Source organism: Physella acuta, unplaced genomic scaffold (genome assembly GCF_028476545.2).
Source record: "Physella acuta isolate Inbredline_101_S28 unplaced genomic scaffold, ASM2847654v3 ptg000961l, whole genome shotgun sequence".
Lineage (NCBI taxonomy): Eukaryota > Metazoa > Mollusca > Gastropoda > Physidae > Physella > Physella acuta.
The window spans coordinates 51,635-70,791 of record NW_026732478.1 but is presented as its reverse complement, the minus strand read 5'-3'; the positions used below and the strand labels follow the sequence as shown (position 1 = coordinate 70,791).

At 33.5% G+C, this 19,157-nt stretch overlaps 2 protein-coding genes across 2 annotated transcripts; one reads left to right on the top strand and one right to left on the bottom strand.

The window, feature by feature from the left end:
• Positions 1-3,039: 3,039 nt before the first annotated feature.
• Positions 3,040-9,595, bottom strand: LOC131953873 (stress-70 protein, mitochondrial). The gene is made up of 17 exons (XM_059317282.1): positions 9,469-9,595; positions 7,840-7,892; positions 7,474-7,743; positions 7,072-7,196; positions 6,915-6,988; positions 6,720-6,826; positions 6,462-6,624; positions 6,258-6,350; positions 5,747-5,956; positions 5,465-5,554; positions 5,242-5,379; positions 5,044-5,148; positions 4,396-4,513; positions 4,179-4,273; positions 3,980-4,072; positions 3,724-3,864; positions 3,040-3,615 (listed from the first exon to the last, which is right to left on the bottom strand). The coding sequence occupies exons 1-17, from the start codon at positions 9,487-9,489 to the stop codon at positions 3,523-3,525; spliced, it is 1,989 nt and encodes a 662-aa protein (XP_059173265.1). The 5' UTR covers positions 9,490-9,595; the 3' UTR covers positions 3,040-3,522.
• A 375-nt stretch (positions 9,596-9,970) lies between these two features.
• Positions 9,971-17,545, top strand: LOC131953872 (BTB/POZ domain-containing protein KCTD9). Its single transcript, XM_059317281.1, has 12 exons — positions 9,971-10,245; positions 12,535-12,656; positions 12,760-12,803; positions 13,169-13,319; positions 13,480-13,541; positions 13,896-14,027; positions 14,129-14,196; positions 14,330-14,425; positions 14,604-14,753; positions 14,949-15,054; positions 15,239-15,372; positions 16,083-17,545. Exons 1-12 carry the CDS (start codon positions 10,195-10,197, stop codon positions 16,197-16,199), a joined length of 1,233 nt encoding a protein of 410 aa, XP_059173264.1. The 5' UTR covers positions 9,971-10,194; the 3' UTR covers positions 16,200-17,545.
• Positions 17,546-19,157: the final 1,612 nt, after the last annotated feature.

The following is a 19,157-nucleotide window of genomic DNA, read 5'->3' as shown; positions in this document are numbered from 1 at the left end:
ATATATATATATATACACACACTACAACAAAAAACAATGAACGTAACACAATCTGTTTTGTAATTCTTGTAGAAAAAATTTCTTACATAATAATTCCTGGGATATTATTTAAGACAAGTGAAATAGGGGAAATAATCACTCTCTTAATATAAATATGTATATATCTTCACATTTAATTATAAATGTCAAAACAAATAAATAATTACTTTAGAATATAATGAAATTGTTTAACACTATTCGTGTTTACAAAATGTTTTTGTCTATAATCATAATTTAATATATCGTCATCATAAATGCTAAAGTATTACAGCATAATGAAAGTTTTTAAAATCAGAGTTGGTATAAAACAACGCTTTTCGATGTAATCGAAAATCTGGAAGTAGTTGATGAGTTCTTTTCTTTGATTGTTGTATGCCTTACAGTGTATTAGGTAGTGGTCTATTGTGTTTATTTCATTGCAGGTGTGGCACCATTTCTTTGTGTGAATGAAGGAGGCTGAACCTAGACGCAGCCTTGTAATTTTTTTATTAATGGGTGGCCGTTGGTCTTCTGTAACTTGCAGTCTCCCGTCGGGTGGACGTACAGTTGTATTTGTTTCTGTATTGTAATTTTTTTTAAATTAATCACAAGATTCAAACTGTCTATATAAAGTAATTATGTGTGAAGTTTTATGTATAACATTTTCTAATTCAATTATTCGTAACAAAAACACATTACTAACAACAGAAACATTACTGGCTATGGACGCCCCATCCACTCTGCTTAGCCTGGTAAAAAAATATGTGCACAAAACCGAAGAATCAGTCTAATAAGCTGTAAAGATAAAATAATATTCACCCAATAACAAAATACAAATCCCGCACAATAAAAAAACTACACCCAAAAATGAAAGGAAAACAAATGAAATCAAACTGTATATACACAAAAACCACGAACTAACCACCAAAAATAGTCTGCGATATAAACGTAAGTTTGAAAGCGGACTTTAAACCCCAAAACAACAACAGTAATCGAAAAACATTCGAAATAACAGCCTACATTTAACTAAACATCGGTCTTTTAGTTCAGATCATTTATTTTTAATTAACTACTGCTTCTTTGTGTTCTTTAAAGATCATTTTTAACATAGCGATAGGTATGGGTTAGATCGCTGTATTAGATCACTGGTAATTGCAAAAACAATATTCACAGAGTTTTAGGTTTAAAAAGCTAATTTTCTGGCGGCATGGTACTTTGGTACATCATTACATCTTTTTCTACATGTACTTAACAGATCAGTTCGGGATGGGTTGGGGGGGGGGGTTCAACTTCATTCACCACTGTCCGGTTACTTTAGGTCAATTATCCAAACAGTGTATACCTAGGTGTGACATTAATGTCGCTCTACACAATTGTGGTGGTGAGGTGTGTGTGTGGGGGGGGGGGGGGGGGGGGATAACCAACTCAGATTGAAGATATCGTCCGTTTTTAGATGACTGTTCTAAACATACATATATATTACACAAATATATATTACAGAAATAGATTTAAATAAGTAGCAGTGGTATTATGACAATATTTTTTTACAGAGGGGGCCCATGGAGGAGGGGGGTTGTAACTGTTTCATATAATTTGTAATCGTATCACTATCGCACAAACTGTAAGAAAACTACTACTTCATCGTGATGACGTTGTTGACCTTGTCAAAATTTCCCCACCACTACGCAGTTTGCTCATAAGTAAATTTAAATAGAAGGGCCACATCAGTTGTATTTGTTTCTGTATTGTAATTTTTTTTAAATTAATCACAAGATTCAAACTGTCTATATAAAGTAATTATGTGTGAAGTTTTATGTATAACATTTTCTAATTCAATTATTCGTAAGCAATTACATTATACAGTTGCCTTAAACTTAACACCCCTCTTGCCAAGTGGTACTACCCGTAGAGGTTTTTTTTTTTTACATTGCAATGCATCTTAATGGTTATTTTTAGAATGGCAAACTGATGCAGCTGTTAATATGTGTTGTAAACGTAGACACTACTAGACTAGTACAATAATGCTTAATTGCTGCATGAAAAGAAATCTTGTGATTTACATAGATGTGCCGACCAAAAATGTTTTTTAACAAATATCATTGTTTAAAAAGTTTCCAAAAAGGCGCCACTTTGCTGAAAATGGCCAGAGGGGGAGCGGCCGCTCCCCCCCTGGGTACGCTACTGCCCCCCCCCCCCTAAAATGACGTCACACCTCAGCCTACAACCCCCTCAAAATTGCAGTTGAATTTTTCTTAAAACATCGATATTTTTCCAAAACCTTGTCAGAACTCGTCAACGTCGAGTATTTCGATCAATTCCGAAAATTGTAAGTTATTAAAACAGTTTTCTAATACGCGAAATAGCGGCTAAAACTCGTTTTCTAACATTGTTTTTTTAATAATGCCAAAGTCTGACGTCACATCTGAAACCCCCCCCCCCCCATTTTAAAATTACGGACCCCCCTCCGAGTGTAACGTCATTTATGGACGACCCCCAACAAGGGTTACAACATGCACGTTTGTTTAGCTGTCCCATCATGTAGCACGCACACGCTCCCGTGGCGAAATCTACGATTCAACGGCTATCTCCCCCGTTACTATTGAGTGTCGTGATATTTTATTTTTTTAAAAAGTTAATGACTAATTGTATTAAAGATTGGATGTTTGACTTATCTGGAAGTCTTACGCACAAAAAGCCCACGACCCACAAACTTGCCCATTTCAGTCATTTCCAAGGGTTTTAACATCCTACATTAACTATTAAAAGTTGAGAAAAAAAACTAATGGTATAAAAAGTACCATGAAAAAAATTACATCCAAATGAAAAAATAACACAATGTCAATTTACAATTAGAGGACTATTTTAGTTTGTGGCCAGCTTTGGTTGATACCCTTCTTGTCTTGCCAGAGTTCTGTAAATGATATCACATCACAGCTATTTCAGTTCAGATGTGTCTGATCAAAACCGGTCAAAATAGAGTAAAAGCCTTAGACAACAAAAAGAACTGACAAGCAACAAGCCTGAACCCAAACATCTGGACAATTTTATTTCTTTAAATATCACAATGATTAGAAAAAAAAAAAATCTTCACAATGGCTGAAAACGAAATATTCAGAAAATGCCCAAACATTGAGCATAAATCTACATGCTCGATTTAGCTAATGATCTAACAAACATTGATGAGTTTATCTAGTGCAATTTAAGTCTGTCTAAAGGAAATATTCATATTCATGGTCATTACAACATATATTAAAATTAACAAGTAACAGTTTAAAATGATTTTATGGTGACACATCACCAGATTTTAAACTATACATCAATCTGCACCAATATTGTTCAGTTATCAGCTTATAAAATGTACAAAAGTTTCACATCACTCATTCATCTTTCAAAATCTATCATACTACATGCATTAATGTGAAAATGCAGATAAAAATGGATCAGTTTCTCATAAACAAAACAAATGGTTCATCCATTTGTTAACAGCTATACAGGGCAGGGGACTTAATTCTTGTCTTCCTTCTTATCCCCTTGTGTTGAATCAGTAGAGCTAGAGCTACTGCTGCCACCACTAGATCCTTCACGATCTGCAGCCATCTGATGAACAAAAAATTCACACATTAACCACTGGGAATACATTGATCACTCAAATTAGGAATTACAAAATAGCAGTTTCCAGCTATTTTACAAACTAAAATTAGTTACCTTTTTATATGCCATCTCAAAGAGTTTAAGAGATGCTTGTTGCAATTCAGAAGTTTCACGCTTGATTTCTTCTGGAGTTTTGCTGTCTTTATTTGCAATTACTTGCTTGACAGATTCAATTTTTTCTTTAAGCTTGTCACACTGAAATGCAAGTATTATACATGTAAAAAAAAAAAGCTAAACGTAAAATAAATTTAAAAAGCAAGTTTTAACAGTTAAAAAGAATTACAGAAAACTATTGTTTTTTAAAAATTACCTCTTCTTTAGGTAGTTGATCTTTAAATTCCTCCATCTTACTTTCTGTATCATGAATGATACTGTCTGCCTGATTCAGGACCTCAATCAAATCCTGTGGAACAAAGTGTGTATTACCAATTTGTCGGAAACTTGAAATGCTCTAGCATCTACAACACTAGATGAAAAACGATAACAGAAAAATAAATCTTTAGCAATACCTTCTTTTTCCTATCCTCCTCTGCATGTAACTCAGCATTTCTGACCATGTTTTCAATCTCATCCTTGGACAAGCCACCGGATGATTGGATAACAACTGTAGACAGAAGAGACAAAAACATGTCATTGAAACAGGAAAGCATAAAGTAAAAACTATAAAATAATAATAACAGATCCAATCATTTTAAAAATGAATTTACAGCACAAGCGTCAACTCACTTTGTTGCTCCTTTCCGGTGCCCTTATCTCTAGCAGATACATTAACAATTCCATTGGCATCAATGTCAAAAGTTACCTCAATCTGAGGAACACCACGAGGTGCAGGTGGAATACCAACCTGAAAAATAAAGTGACATGTATACAAAGTTGCTTCTAAAATAAATCTTAGAACCATGAGCCCAACTGAGTGATTTTCCAACAATGCTTACAAAACAAATAGGATTTTCACTACAGAAAAATTAATATCTGACACAACTTTCAGTTAAAATATTGTGCATGGTGTAGAAACTGATGTTATATTTAAAGATAAATAAAACTAAAGACCAAGCGAGGAAAAAAAACTGATTGTAGACATTAGCACATGTAAAAAAAAAAAAAAAAAAAAAAAAAAAAAAAAAACAAACAACCAAACCTAACTTTAAAATATATAGGTTATGGAATAACTTCAGATGTCAAAATTTGCGCAATAAATGCTATAAGCATGGTTTATACCTTTTCTACATCCTTATCCATCATCACTAAAATTCAAGGTTTCTTTAAATGTTTACAACACATTTTTGCGCAGTTTTAAACTTATCCTAAAATATATGATAGAGGCAATAGAGCAAAAAGGTCAGGGCTATGCATGTTTATTAGAGAAAATCATACCAATGTGAACTGTCCCAAGAGTTTGTTGTCTGAAGCCATCTCTCTCTCCCCCTGGTGAACTTTAATCTCTACTTGGGTCTGTCCATCAGCAGCAGTAGAGAAAACCTACAAGAGAAAATGGTAAAGCTAGTCACCTGTACCAAAGGGCAGACAACACAAGGATTAAAGTCATCACTACAGATAGCTGCACACACATACCTGGCTTTTCTTGGTTGGAATAGTTGTGTTTCTGTTGATCAACTTTGTGAAGACACCACCTAGAGTTTCAATGCCAAGTGACAGAGGAGTGACGTCTAGAAGCAACACATCAGTTACATCTCCAGCTAACACACCACCCTAAAATGGAAAGTTATTATGTACAAACTTACTATCAATAGATAAAAAGGCCAGCATTAAAAAAACTAATTTCTCAGCCCTGTACCTGAATAGCTGCTCCAATAGCTACAGCCTCATCTGGATTTACTGCCTTACTAGGTGTTCTACCAAACAGTTCTTGAACAAGTGACTGGACCTGAACGATTGATATATAATTCTTAGTATGGCAACATCTCTATTCCTACACAACTGTTAAATATTTACAGACTCAAGCTCAGATGAAAAGGAGTCATCATTTTACAAATGTAATAGTGATGACGAAAAATTAAACATCATAGCTAGAGTATCAATACAATTATGACAAACAATCAGCTCTGAAAAAACTTACTTTTGGCATTCGTGTCATACCGCCAACAAGAATAACTTCACCAATGTCAGTTTTCTTAACCTCAGCATCTTGCAAAGCCTTCTGACAAGGGCCAACAGTTCTTTTCACTAGAGATTCAACAATAGACTCAAACTTTGAGCGTGAAAGCTTTAGGTTCATGTGCTTGGGTCCAGATGCATCCATAGTCAGATAAGGCAAGTTGATATCAGTCTGTAGCAAAAGTTTTGTATTAGATTATAATGCTAAACATTTGTCAAATACAAAAATAAACTTTATTCTCATGCTCAGTGAGATTATATCACCATTTTACAAATGTTGCAATACTGATGACGAAAAATATAACATCATAGCATGATGCAGTACCTTAAAACAGGCACAGGCTTCTTTCATTAAAATTACTAGATGATGCATTTGAAATTGTTAGAATGACAAGCATACTTTATCATACAGTAAAATACAAAATTTCAATTAAGGTATCAAAACACAAATATAAAATGTAGTCTTATTGTACCTGCATTGAAGAGGACAGTTCACATTTTGCTTTCTCTGCAGCTTCTCTCAATCTCTGCATTGCCATTGTATCTTTTGTGATGTCAATTCCTTGCTAAAAATTAGCAATTACATTTGCCATTAAGAATTTGGTACAAACCCAACTTAAAAAAAAAATACAGGGACTTCAAAACGGAAAAGACTTATACATAAATAAACTCAATACCTCTTTTTTAAATTCACCAGACAAGAAATTAACAAGTGCATTGTCAAAATCTTCACCACCAAGGAATGTGTCACCATTGGTAGATTTGACTTCAAAGACACCTTTCTGAATTTCCAGTATAGAAATATCAAAGGTACCTCCTCCTAAATCATAGACGGCAATGCTGGAAGAGAATGTTTGATAGTTAAGTTACACAAACTAGCAGGCAAATATGAAAATTATTTAACTAAATAGATGACCATGTAAAGAGATACTTACACTTTATCTTCTGTTTTGTCCATGCCATAGGCAAGAGCAGCAGCTGTTGGCTCATTAATCACACGTAGCACATTCAATCCAGCAATCTGACCTGCATCTTTAGTAGCCTAAGAAAGGATAAATAGATTTTACGGAAAACCATCAACATATTTAAACAAAAACAAACAAACAAAAACACACAAGAAAATGAAATACCTGTCTTTGTGAATCATTGAAGTAAGCTGGTACAGTTACAACAGCATTCTTAACTTTGGTTCCAAGGTAACTCTCTGAGAAATGTACAATAAAAATTAATATTGAATTTATGACCACAAACTACGCTAAAATTTTAGCACTATTTAATTTACTATACCTGCAGTTTCCTTCATTTTAGTCAAAACAAAAGCACCAATCTGGCTTGGTGAATATAGCTTTCCCTGAGCCTCTAACCAAGCATCACCATTGGATGCTTTAACAATCTTGTACGGAACAGTTTTGCTGAGAAAAAAAAAAAAAAAAAAAAAAAAAAAAAAAAAAAAAAGGTCAATAGAGATGCAATCACATAACAAAAGAAAAAGTGCACATTTAAACAAATGAAGGGGAAAAATTATTTTTTTAAAGGGATTTAAATCAAGGTGTAAATAATTAAAGGCTTCATAGGAAAAACTTTAGTGCAGTACTTGTGTATCACATAAAAATATTTAAGAGAAAAAATAACCAAAAACGACCCAAATAATTTTTTAATATGTTAATAAATACTTTAAAGGAAACTAACATGTCTTTTTGAACTTCAGGATCCTCAAATCTACGACCAATTAAACGCTTTGTAGCATGAAGTGTATTTTGAGCGTTTGTGACTGCTTGACGCTTGGCTGGCATTCCGACAAGTCTCTCTCCGTCTTTAGTGAAAGCTATGACAGAAGGAGTAGTCCTAGATCCCTCAGAATTTTCAAGAACTTTAGCTTGTTTTCCTTCCATAACAGCCACACAGCTGTTGGTTGTGCCTAAATCTATGCCAACCACATGTCCTTTGACTTTGTCTGATCTGAGGAAAAAAGTAAGGTTTTTAGTAGAGCAAAATTGACACTTTAAAAAGGTAATAAATCTACCAATCTATATATAAAAAGCTTCATATGCTTACTTGAATCGCTTTGGAATAAGACATCTTCTGAATGCTCCATGAAAAATCACCATCTGAAAAAAAGTAAGACTATTTCTTATGGAGAAGAGAAAAAATATTTATAGGCCATTCTTCTGAAGATTATTTTCAGATCACCGAGATTAGTCTTTCTAGAAATTTTACCCTTCAACAACCTGAAAGTTTACATAATACATGCATTAAAAATAAAGAGTTATCTCACATGCCATTTACAGTATGCCTAGAACGCCCAGATAAAATATCTAAGACAAAACTAGGCCTAATTGATTTTCAAACGATTTTTTACACTAAATTACACTAACTCAAGATATTGCAAAAAAAAAAAAAAAAAAAAAAAAAAAAAAATTCACTTATTTTTCCAGTCAAACTAGACCAATTACAACACGATAAAACTAATGACTTAACTGTGGGACAGTTGAGTATGGAGTATAGACCTAGAGAATCTAGAAATAAATAATATTGCAAGACTTTGGGCATTTTTGTAGTTTTTAATAAGTCTAATAATACTAACAACCTAACATCTATTTTAGGTGTTATCAGACAACAGTGTAACATTAAAATTTGAGAATGCAAATGACATTTGTGAGTGAATTTCTGGGTTTTCTCTTTATATTCTTAAATCTGGATCAATCGCTGAGTTCAGTGGTATGGGATACATGTGAAATACAAAATGCACCAAAACCCACAAGGTCAAGTTATGCTCAAAGGTCTTGAAATTATGTCACAGCAATAGAAAGATATAGCTAGAATAACATAGGGCAGGCTAATAAACAGAAGCATCTAGAGTCTATTGTCTATTAGTGTTAGACATAGTAGTGCAAAAATGAAAGCTTCCGATTATACAAAGACTACTACTACTACATTCAAGCTTTACTTTAAATTTTTGGCCCAGAACTAGTTTTTATGCTGATTAATGATCTCTGGTATTTCTATATTTTCTGAGTAACTCTTATAAATATAATATATAGCACTCAGTTTATGAAGATCTACGTAGGACTTAGATCTAGATTCTAATCTATGTTGTATTGTTGTAGCCGTGTAGCCTATCATTCGTCTTAAAAATTTTAACTCTACACTCTGAAACCTTTAAACTTTCAAGTCCACAACTTTCAAAATCCAAAAAATAAAAAAAAAAGGTTCTTGAAACTGGAATCCCTTTTAAAATCAGAAAAAGTGGCACCCCCTCCCTTGGGTGTTTGACAAACACTGATTTGAGTAGGATGATGCAAACTGCAAACCCTTCATCTTCAAACTCAAAGACTCAGTTGTCAAAGAGTCAAACTCAAACACAATCAACAACCAGGCAAGGTCTATTAATTTAGGCCTAAAATCTAGATCTGGAACATTTAAAATAAAGATTGTTAGTAGTTGAAGTTGACTGATAGAATAGAATGAACCTGAGGCAAAATATTAAACACTAAATAATATTAATAAAAGAAACATTACATAAGCAAAACAAAAAGTCTGGTAAGAGGTCAAACTGCAGTGGTGAGAACATGTCTGTTGCAAAAAAATAGCTAAAATTTGCCCACTACAGCTTCCAAAATGTAAAATACATTAAATAAAAATCATATACTAATCATATTAGCTAGCATCACACATAATACCTACATTCTTAGATACTGAAGGCATTTTTATTCAGACTAGCCTTGCAATCCGTCCTCTGCAAGATCTCCGCACGTGTGAAAATGAAACAGTATTTGCTGCAAGGTCACGAAGCGCTTGCATCAGAGAAAAGAATTGCTTCCGGTTTAAGCTAAGAATATTCTCGTTGTTGCGCACCCTTTCGTTGATTCTGTTCTCAGATTCAGTTATACTGAACTGTAGATGTTTAAATTAAAAAACAAAAAAAACTAAAAGTTTAGGTTAGAATAACTCAAAAACCTATCGATCTAGATCTAGATAAATATTAGTCTGACACATTTTTTTCGACATCTGAGATTTAATTTTCTTTTAAAATATTAATTAGGGGCCTATACATAACCATAACCGTATTATTAATATAATAATTATTAGAATTCTTAAAAAGGTGAAAATAAATTATAGAACAGATCTGGGACTAAAATTAGAATGTATGATTTTAGGCTATAAATAACTAGTTGAGTAAGAAAAGTATTTTAGTCGCTATGTGATTCTAGATTCTAGATCTAGAAATCTAGTTTGAATATAGATCTAAATATAGTCTCCAGATCTAGGTTATATATAGATCTAGATCTAGATATCTATATCCAAAATCCAGATCTACCAAATTGAGCAGTATGCGAACAATCTGAAGTTATGTTTTTAGGCCTACCAGCAATCTGAGCGTTTTTACTTTTATTTTTTTTTATTTTTACCATGCGAAGGCGTGTTACCGTCTTCAAGAATGGTACATCGGATGATGGAAAGGTTGGTCTTCTCTTCATCTAGATCTAATACTATACTTATTCCAGATCCAGTCGTAACAATTTTGTACATACTACACAGATCTAGTACAGTACATAGTACATACATACTCATCATACAGACATAGCCGAAGTCAGAGAAGTTTACTTAATTCTTAATCAACTGACAACTACTTACTACTTTACTAGGCCTATTGTTTACGCCTTTAGCCTTTATGGTTTACAGTTTACACTAGTTAAAGCCTTACAGTCACAGTGCCTTACACAGTTTACATTACAGTTATGTACACTCATTAGTCAAGAAGTGACTGTCAAGTTCTAGCTCTAGATATCTCAGATCGGCAGTAGATCTTCTGAGTCACAATAGTTAAAAATTAAAATCTATAATAATATAATGCCATTAAGGCTGGTGGTAGTGTGTCAGTCCTTCATCGCTATAGATTTTGGAAGTCTCTCCCGGGCGCGGACGTTCATCCCCATCCACGCGCAGCGCGTAAACTTTGAGAAAATATCCATATCCACACCGTGGTGAAGCACGGGTTTAAGTGTTTGTGTTTAGTTTTGTTCTGTTCCCAAGTTGGTACATTTTAAAAAGATTCACCGTGGCGGAGCACGGGTATGCAGTTAGTACAAGTATAATGGACGTCATAACAATGTTAAACCATTCCTTATCCCGTTCTTTGTGTTAAAGATAAAAGAATATAGATCTAGGTTAGATCTATGTGCATGCTGTTGTTGTCTGGTTGGGTAATTGAGGATGTCAACCTACCAACTCCAACATTTTTGGTTTGGTGTCTTCCCTCTGCCCTATGTTTTTAAATATTCTTTTCATTTTATCTGCCCTGCCCTAAGGCAATTCTCTTTATGAGTGATCTAACCTTTTACAACTTATTTACCCCCCCCCCCCCCCCCCCCCCCTTGTCACTAGTTTCTATCTTGATATGTATGTATCAAACAATAAACATATTCAAATGGGATACTACTCGAACTCTACTCCACATTCATAACCTTAATGTTCACTGGCAGGGAAAATACAGTGTCTTATTGAGGTTTTTTTTATTCTAAAGATATCACTGGTGCTATTTACAGTTTTAAGGAGCAAGGATAGTGCTACAAGTAAATAGGAGCTTTAGTGTAATATAATAAAATCAACACAGTAGTATGATTTTTAGGGCTCGACGTGGTCGAGTCGGTAAAGCTCATGGTTGCTAAACCGAAAAGTCTCGAGTTCAAACCCTCGGACAGATGAGGCTCGTTAGCTGGGGACAGCCACTCTTCTAGGAGAGACAACTTCAAAATCAAATAACTGCTGCCTTGTAGTTTGTTCTTGATTGGACAAAGGCTATGGAAGCAAATCCAAAAAGAAAAGCAGGCTGAAATTGTAGTCAATGGTCTCAATGGCGCATAACAAGTTGACACATATCCTTAATTGTGTTGGAGGGGTATCCCTTCCAACACTAAAATTAAGAACGAAGAAGAAGAAGTATGATTATTGATTATAAAGGTTTATCTATAAGTTGCCTTGTAGATAATAATATTTACCTGTACATTATTCATTGAACTTTTAAAAATTGGTAATCTATCGTTTTAGGTGCATAAAATCGGCTAAGGCTAGTAATGTGTGAAAAAGTTGCCTCATTGTTAAAGCTTTAATAGAAATATATTGTGATATATTTGTGTCAAATATTGTAGAAAACTGAATCATAAACCAAAAGCAATGGCTTAATATATAAATATAGGCCAGAAATTAACTTTAAACAGCAGTTTGAGTGCAAGATTGGCTATATAAACAGCAGACATCTGTAAAATAGAGTGGCTTCCCCTGAATCTTCCACTATAATTTTACCAAAAAAAAAAACCAACTTTGAAATTTTAAACATTTTTGTAAATTTCAAAACATAAATCCTCCTAAAAATGTGAAATAATTATCAAAATTTAACGAGTCACCTGTTTTTCACATTACTAGTCTTGGCCGATTTTATAGACCTAAAATGATAGATTACCTAAAAATCCTACACAAGATGCCACTTGTTCTTTTTTATTTACATCCAGCTAAACAGCATTGCAAAGATTTAGACAATATTCAAAAACAAAAATCATACATCTAAATTTTTCATTTATTTTTCTTTTAGTTTTTAAATTCTTCTTACAAAGTCAATCTGCTTGGTAACAACTGAGCAAGAAGTGGTTAATATTTTTTCATGTTTAGTAGCAAGTTTGAAATTACATATATGTAGATGTAAAAACAATTTCTTGCATAATTTTAAAAAGCATAAAACATTTTTGTTTGTAGGTACTTGAAGTGGCTGATACAATAGAAGGATTCCTTGAAGATATTAGCGCTAAGCTGAATATAAGTGCATCCAGTTTGTACAACCAATTTGGTGGAAGCATAGATGATTTGCTTATTATAAGGTAACAGCACTTAAACTTTTTAAACATGCTTTTATGATATTGATTAAAATTGTTAAAGTACATTTTTAAATCAGATTAATTTTTTTTTTATTTTGAAAAATAGAGATGATGACATTTTGTATGCTTCTGAGGGAGAGCCATTTATCCGTAAGTATAAATTAAAAGACATCACTTATTTCTATTTTAACATGGATAAATAAATAAAAATAAAATGGTCGCTGCAGTGAGATTTATGCAAATAGTAATTTAATGGTTAATATTTGTTAACATTAGTATCCTCACAAATTGAAGACAATTACAGGTTACAATGGATTTTTTTACCCAAAGTCTTTGTCAGCACCCAACAGTCTTTTAACTTGAAGTTTTGTTATCAAATCTCTCATCTCACATCACTTATTTTACCTACCCAACAAGACAACCTGTTTAGTTCTACTTTAATTGCCCTTAACAAGTTAGCACATATTTCCAAGGTTTTATTTTAATGTTATGATTTAATGTTACCACACTTCAAGATATTTTGAGTCCATGCATCCACAATCCAAAGAAAGCCAGGTGTTTAGTGGGTCTGCCATGTGCCAGTGTTGGAACTAACACGGACATGGAATCAGGCGGGTCTGACTGGATAAATCTTAATGTTGGAGGCAAACTGTTTACAACAACTAGGTCAGCCTTGCTTTTTATTTTACCCTTGTGAATTATTTTTTTGTTTTTACCCAATACATGAGGACTATATTTAAAAAAGTGTCTTTGAATAATGTTAGCTTATATTATTATTTATTTGTACTTTCTATTTTTAACAATAAAAAATGACAATTGATTTCAGAGGTACACTAACAAGGTTTGATGGAGAAAGCATGCTGGCTCGTATGTTCAGTAAAGATAAAGGTGCTTAGTTGTTCTTTTTTTTTTTTTGTGAAGAAGTTATTTTGAGCATCTTGTAGGTTACATACATTATTTTAAAGTTTGTTCAATAATGTTTATAATTTCTAATAGCTATTAAGGACTTCTCAATGAATTGGTTCACACTTAAAAGTAAAGCAGTTCTCCGTTCACTTTTTGTATAATGAAACAGTTTAGTGTATGTCCAACACATGTCAGTGTGCTGTTGTTTACTTAATCATCTTGGCACATTATAACACTTCAGTTTAACAGCGTGTTCATTTTATTTTATTTTTAATGTTTATATATGGCTTTTCTTATTTTTACAGCTGTTAAATTTTATGACTTTCTACTTACCAGAAATAGAATGGAATAGTCGAATGGATGTCACAGGTGCTTACCTTATAGATCGCAGCCCTCTTTATTTTGAACCAATCTTAAATTACCTGAGACATGGGAGACTAATCCTTGACAAATTTGTGAATCCTGAAGGTAAGACTCAATAAAACAAATTTTACATCAGAACATAATTGTTTATGAGAAAAACATACAAATCAAAATAATGAACATGATGTTATATTTTATTTTCCAAGGTGTACTGGAGGAAGCAAAGTTTTTTGGTCTCACTTCTCTAATAGAAACCTTGGAAGATCTAATTGAGGTAAGTTTTTAAATTTATATTTGATCTACCTGCAGAATGCCAGTTTTCATAGTTGTATGAAAATAAAACTTGCTATATTTAATTTGATACTTTTTTACATCACTCATGCATTTAAAAAAATTGCCAATCCCAGAAAGAGCAGTTACCTGATGATAACACACCACTGACCAGACGAGACCTTATTCTTAGGTTGTTATCAACACCTACAACACAGGAGCTTAGATGTCAGGTACTTATTGTACATACATTCAGGTTTAATTTATCTGAAGGACTGCAAATGTATGTTTTGTGGTAAAAGTATTGGAGAAAAAAATGTAATGCAAGGTTTGCTTTTTATTAGAACAGCAATAGTAAGTTAATTTTAACATTTGTTCTTTTCTATCAATGTTTTTCTGGTTGATTTACAGGGTATGAACTTTGCTGGTGCCAATCTTTCCAAGCTGGACCTGCGCTACATCAACTTCAAATACGCTATTCTAAAAAATGCCAATCTCTCAGGAGCTAACTTGTCTTTTTGCAACTTTGAGAGGGCAGACCTCTGCCATGCCACAATTGATGTAAGTCTTTACATTTTGCAGTGTTGAAATATATATTTATCAGATATGAATCTTAATGAGAGGTTAAAATAATATATGATTGATGCTGCAATGTCAAGAACATTCTTTATACAAATATTTTGTCAAGTGTGATGTTAAATTTAGGAAGATATTTAGTTTTTTCATTTGTTAAATTTGTAATATTGCTATTTCCAGTCTGCTAACCTATTGGGAGTTAAAATGCTTTGTGCCAACTTGGAAGGAACGTCAATGAAAGGTTGTTATTTTGAAGATCCTGCTGGAAGCAGGGCTAACATGGAGGGTAAGATCACCATGGTCAACATCATCACCATTTATTGATTTAAAAAATAAGTTATTTTATTATAAATAAAATGTAATATATTATAAAACCAGTTTTTTTCAAGGTAGATTATATTATTAACAGCTTTAGATTTCCATAAAAATTGTGTGGTTTTTAAACATAATGAGCAAGATGTGTCTGTTAGGTGCTTTGATGAAAAATGTGGATCTTGAGGGAAGTCACATGGCTGGTGTAAATCTTCGTGTGGCCACCTTAAAAAATGCCAACCTACAAAACTGTGATTTAAGGGGAGCTGTTTTGGCTGGTGCAGATCTTGAGGTAACTCGTAATAACATGGTTTGGTGTTTATCTCTGTATCTTAGTTTGGTCTGTCGCAGTAACTCAATGGGAAGGGTGCAGAAGAAACCCTAGAAAACCCTGTTTTTCAACGTTAATAGGTTATAATGTTTGGGAATTTGCAAAATATTGGTGTTATAGAAAAAGATACAATAAAACTTTTTTATCACAGTATATTGTGTAATCACTACAGTTAATACATTAAATAGTACTAACTAAACGTGTGTGATTGGAAAGCTGGATTTTTTTAACTTATGAATAATGCTGATTCCATCCCTCTATGAACTTGACTGAGCGTACTGCTGAATGTTAAATACTGTCAAATGAGTTTTTTTTATGTTAGTCTATAGTTTTTAACCTGAAATTCACAAACTTGTAATAAATCAAGCATTTTTATTTGTTCGCTCAAAATATAGGTGACTTTGTTTTTATAGGTTTATTGATTTTTTGTGTTTTTAAAGATGTTTATAGGTATTCTTTACAATAAACACTTAAGATAAAATCAGTAAAGTAAGTTAACAATTACATAATAACAATAACACTTCTTTATTACAGTATTTTAAGAAAATAAGACAGTGTCCTGTTTGCAAAAAAATTATGAGGCTCATCCAGTTGCTGATCCTTGTGAGATAATCAATTAGTTCATACTTCAGCAGTTTGTATTTTATACAAATGTTTACTTTAACCTCCAGAATTGTGATTTGACTGGCTGTGATCTTCAAGAAGCCAACCTAAGGGGAGCCAACCTAAAGGGAGCCACATTTGAGTTGATGCTCCATCCACTTCACATGGCTCAGACTGTCAGATAGTAGCTGTACCCTATTCACACCAGTGTAGATAGAACTTGTACAGATTTTATTGTCAGCTTTGTCTTTCTAGATTGTAAAAATTCACCTAAGAGCTTATTTATTCTTAGTATTTATTACCATTTTACAGTATGTTGACTTTAGTTGCTCCTGTCTAACAAAATTTTTTTTTAGTGTGTGTTAAGCTACTTGAACACATATGCTTTTACGCTTACTGTAAATATAATAACAATTAAAGAGACAACATGGATATATGTTTTTTTTTACCAAAGTACAATTAATTCTGTTTTATTAGTCATGACAGTTGCAGTATTGAAGACTGTTGTGTGTGTGCGTACAAAATCATAGTTTTATAAGATTGTTTTTTAAAACAGTTTAAAAAAATTAAAATTAACATTTGGAAACCAAAACAGATCAGTGTATATTTCTGGTGCACACCCTGAAGAAATTCATTTGATGATGTAAAAATAACTGGGTATAAGAAACCAGTTTAAACTAATGTTGCAATTTTGAAACTTCTGTTCAGTTGTGAACTAGTATTAAAGGAAAGATAACTCAGTATTTAGAAATGTTTGTTGTATATAAAATTAATTGTATCTCACTCTCATAATATAGGAATACAAAAATTGTACATTTTTAAATTAGTTTTTATACTAAGAGAAAACTATTTATACATTTTGCTGATTAACTTGAATTAATATGAACACTATTTTTGTTTTGACTTAGTTAAATTTTGGATGAAACAGATTTGCCAAGAATGTTTAAAACATTGTTAAGAGTGTAAATAGTTAATCTTTAAGGGGTGATATTATGTTTTATTCTCATGAGAGAATATTTGTTACAATGCTGTAAGTCCAAGTGATATTTTAACCTAAAATTTCTAGTCCATGCTTGTTAGTTATTGGGTATGTTAAGCCATTGGCCATACACACATATTTGTAATACTTTAAAAAAATCCTTTCCTAAAGAGCTTTAGTTTTACAATGAATTTTTTATGTTCAGTCATTTTTCTATCATTTGGTCATTATTGTACAGTTTTTCATGAACATCCATCATTAATGTGTATTCTATATCTGCAAGTTTGATATGATTCTAATAAACATGTTTAAATAGAAATGTAATTCATTATAAGTCCCTTGAATCTATATATATAATTCTCTTCTTGGAGACGCTAGAAAACAAGCTGTAAGCGCGCTCCCTACCACCCCACCCCTACATGGTTTGGTGAGCTGTGGTTCACGCTAAATATTTACATTCGTAGAGCAGGGTTTAGTGACGGCTATTAGGGGCAGATTATTTAGTTTGAACAATTTAAAACTTAGGGGAGGTAACTAAGAGGAGGCTGCTTTCACGGGAGGGGGGGGGGGGGTGTAGGGTAGGGGTTGGGGGAAAGGAGGGTGGGGGTAGTATAGTCCTTAACGACCTACTAATAGTGTTTTAAAGCAAATATTTTCAGTGGCAGCATTGGTACTGTCGAATTCACAAATTATGAATTACTGAAAAGTAGAAAATAAAACTAAAACAACTTAATAGCGGCGTATGATATGCAGCATGTCGGCTCGTTTTATTAAAAACTTTTGAGGCTATTTAAGTTTAATTAAAAATAAATGAAATTTTCAACTGAATTTTAAATTAAAAAAAAAAACCCAATGATAGTTATATCTTAAAATACATTGCATGAAAATGTATCATGTTAATTGCTTTAAAAAACTGGCTTTACTAACACATTTTTTAAAATCATAATATGCTAAATTACTTTTCTTTGTATGATAATTACTGTGAATTGAAAAATATTGGCCTCTTAAAATACTGTTCTCCTTGTAAACTTTAGGAAAAAAATCAGCTTCTTGAAAAATGTTTCTACTGTCAATATCTCTTCACCTGTGAACTGTTACATGTTTTAAAAATTAGTTTAATTTTTCCATCTGATAGAATTGTAAGTATTCCATGAATTTTGGTTGCATTTACTTAACATTATAAACGAGAAAAATGGCCCGTTGAGGAAGGATACACCGGGCGCTAGGTTGATAGTGCTGTCTCTTTTCTCTAAACTAAAACCAACCCACCCCCCCCCCACACACACACACCACCCCCCACCCCCACCCCACCCCACACATCACCCCCCACCCACCCACCCCCACCCCACCCCCACCCCCCAAAAAAACATGTCTACCGTCCCATTCAACGAAATATAATTATATACTTTTTCCAGTGTCCGCCCCCTCCCCGAAAATTTTACCCCCGCCCCCGAAAATTTCAAGTACCCCCACCGCTCTCCGGGGAGGAAAAAGTCTGAAAGAAACACTGGTGTCGCGCTTAGCCACTACGCGAAGAATTGCATTAAAGAAATTGCGAGAAAACCACTTTTTAGATTAGACACATTAATTAGGCGGTAATTTTATTATAGAGTATCGATGAGGAAACCACCGCCCCCCCCCCCACTCACACCTGCCCCCCCCCCCCCCCCACTCCCCACCCCCCACTCCCAAAAAAAACATGTCTACCGTCCCATTCAACGAAATATAATTATATACTTTTTCCAGTGTCCGCCCCCCCCCCTCCCCGTAAATTCTAACCCCGCCCCCGAAAATTTCAATTACCCCCACCCCTCTCCGGGGAGGAAAAAGTCTGAAAGAAACACTGGTGTCGCGCTTAGCCACTACCCGAAGAATTGCATTAAAGAAATTGCAAGAAAACCACTTTTTAGATTAGACACATTAATTAGGCGGTAATTTTATTATAGAGTATCGATGAAGAAATTTCTTTTGAGTTGGGGAGGGGGGGGGGGCTCAGACGTTCTTACGCGGGGGGTGGAGCTTTGCCCCTACACGAAGAACTGTATGAAAGAAACTCTTCACGCAAACCATTAAGATTAGACAACATTTCCTTTTTATTCAATGTTAACGCGAAAATCAATGACGTCATATAACTGTGAGCACTCTCTGGGTTTGAGATTATTTT

Coding starts and splice junctions, on each gene's coding strand:
- LOC131953873 (XM_059317282.1), bottom strand. CDS start 9,489: ATGCCTTCAGTATCTAAGAAT. Junction 6,827..6,914: donor TCAATGATTCACAAAGACAG/GTATTTCATTTT, acceptor ATCCTTTCTTAG/GCTACTAAAGATGCAGGTCA. Junction 5,555..5,746: donor GTATGACACGAATGCCAAAA/GTAAGTTTTTTC, acceptor TCAATCGTTCAG/GTCCAGTCACTTGTTCAAGA.
- LOC131953872 (XM_059317281.1), top strand. CDS start 10,195: ATGCGAAGGCGTGTTACCGTCTTCAAGAATGGTACATCGGATGATGGA. Junction 12,804..13,168: donor TGAGGGAGAGCCATTTATCC/GTAAGTATAAAT, acceptor CCACACTTCAAG/ATATTTTGAGTCCATGCATC. Junction 14,426..14,603: donor CACAGGAGCTTAGATGTCAG/GTACTTATTGTA, acceptor GTTGATTTACAG/GGTATGAACTTTGCTGGTGC.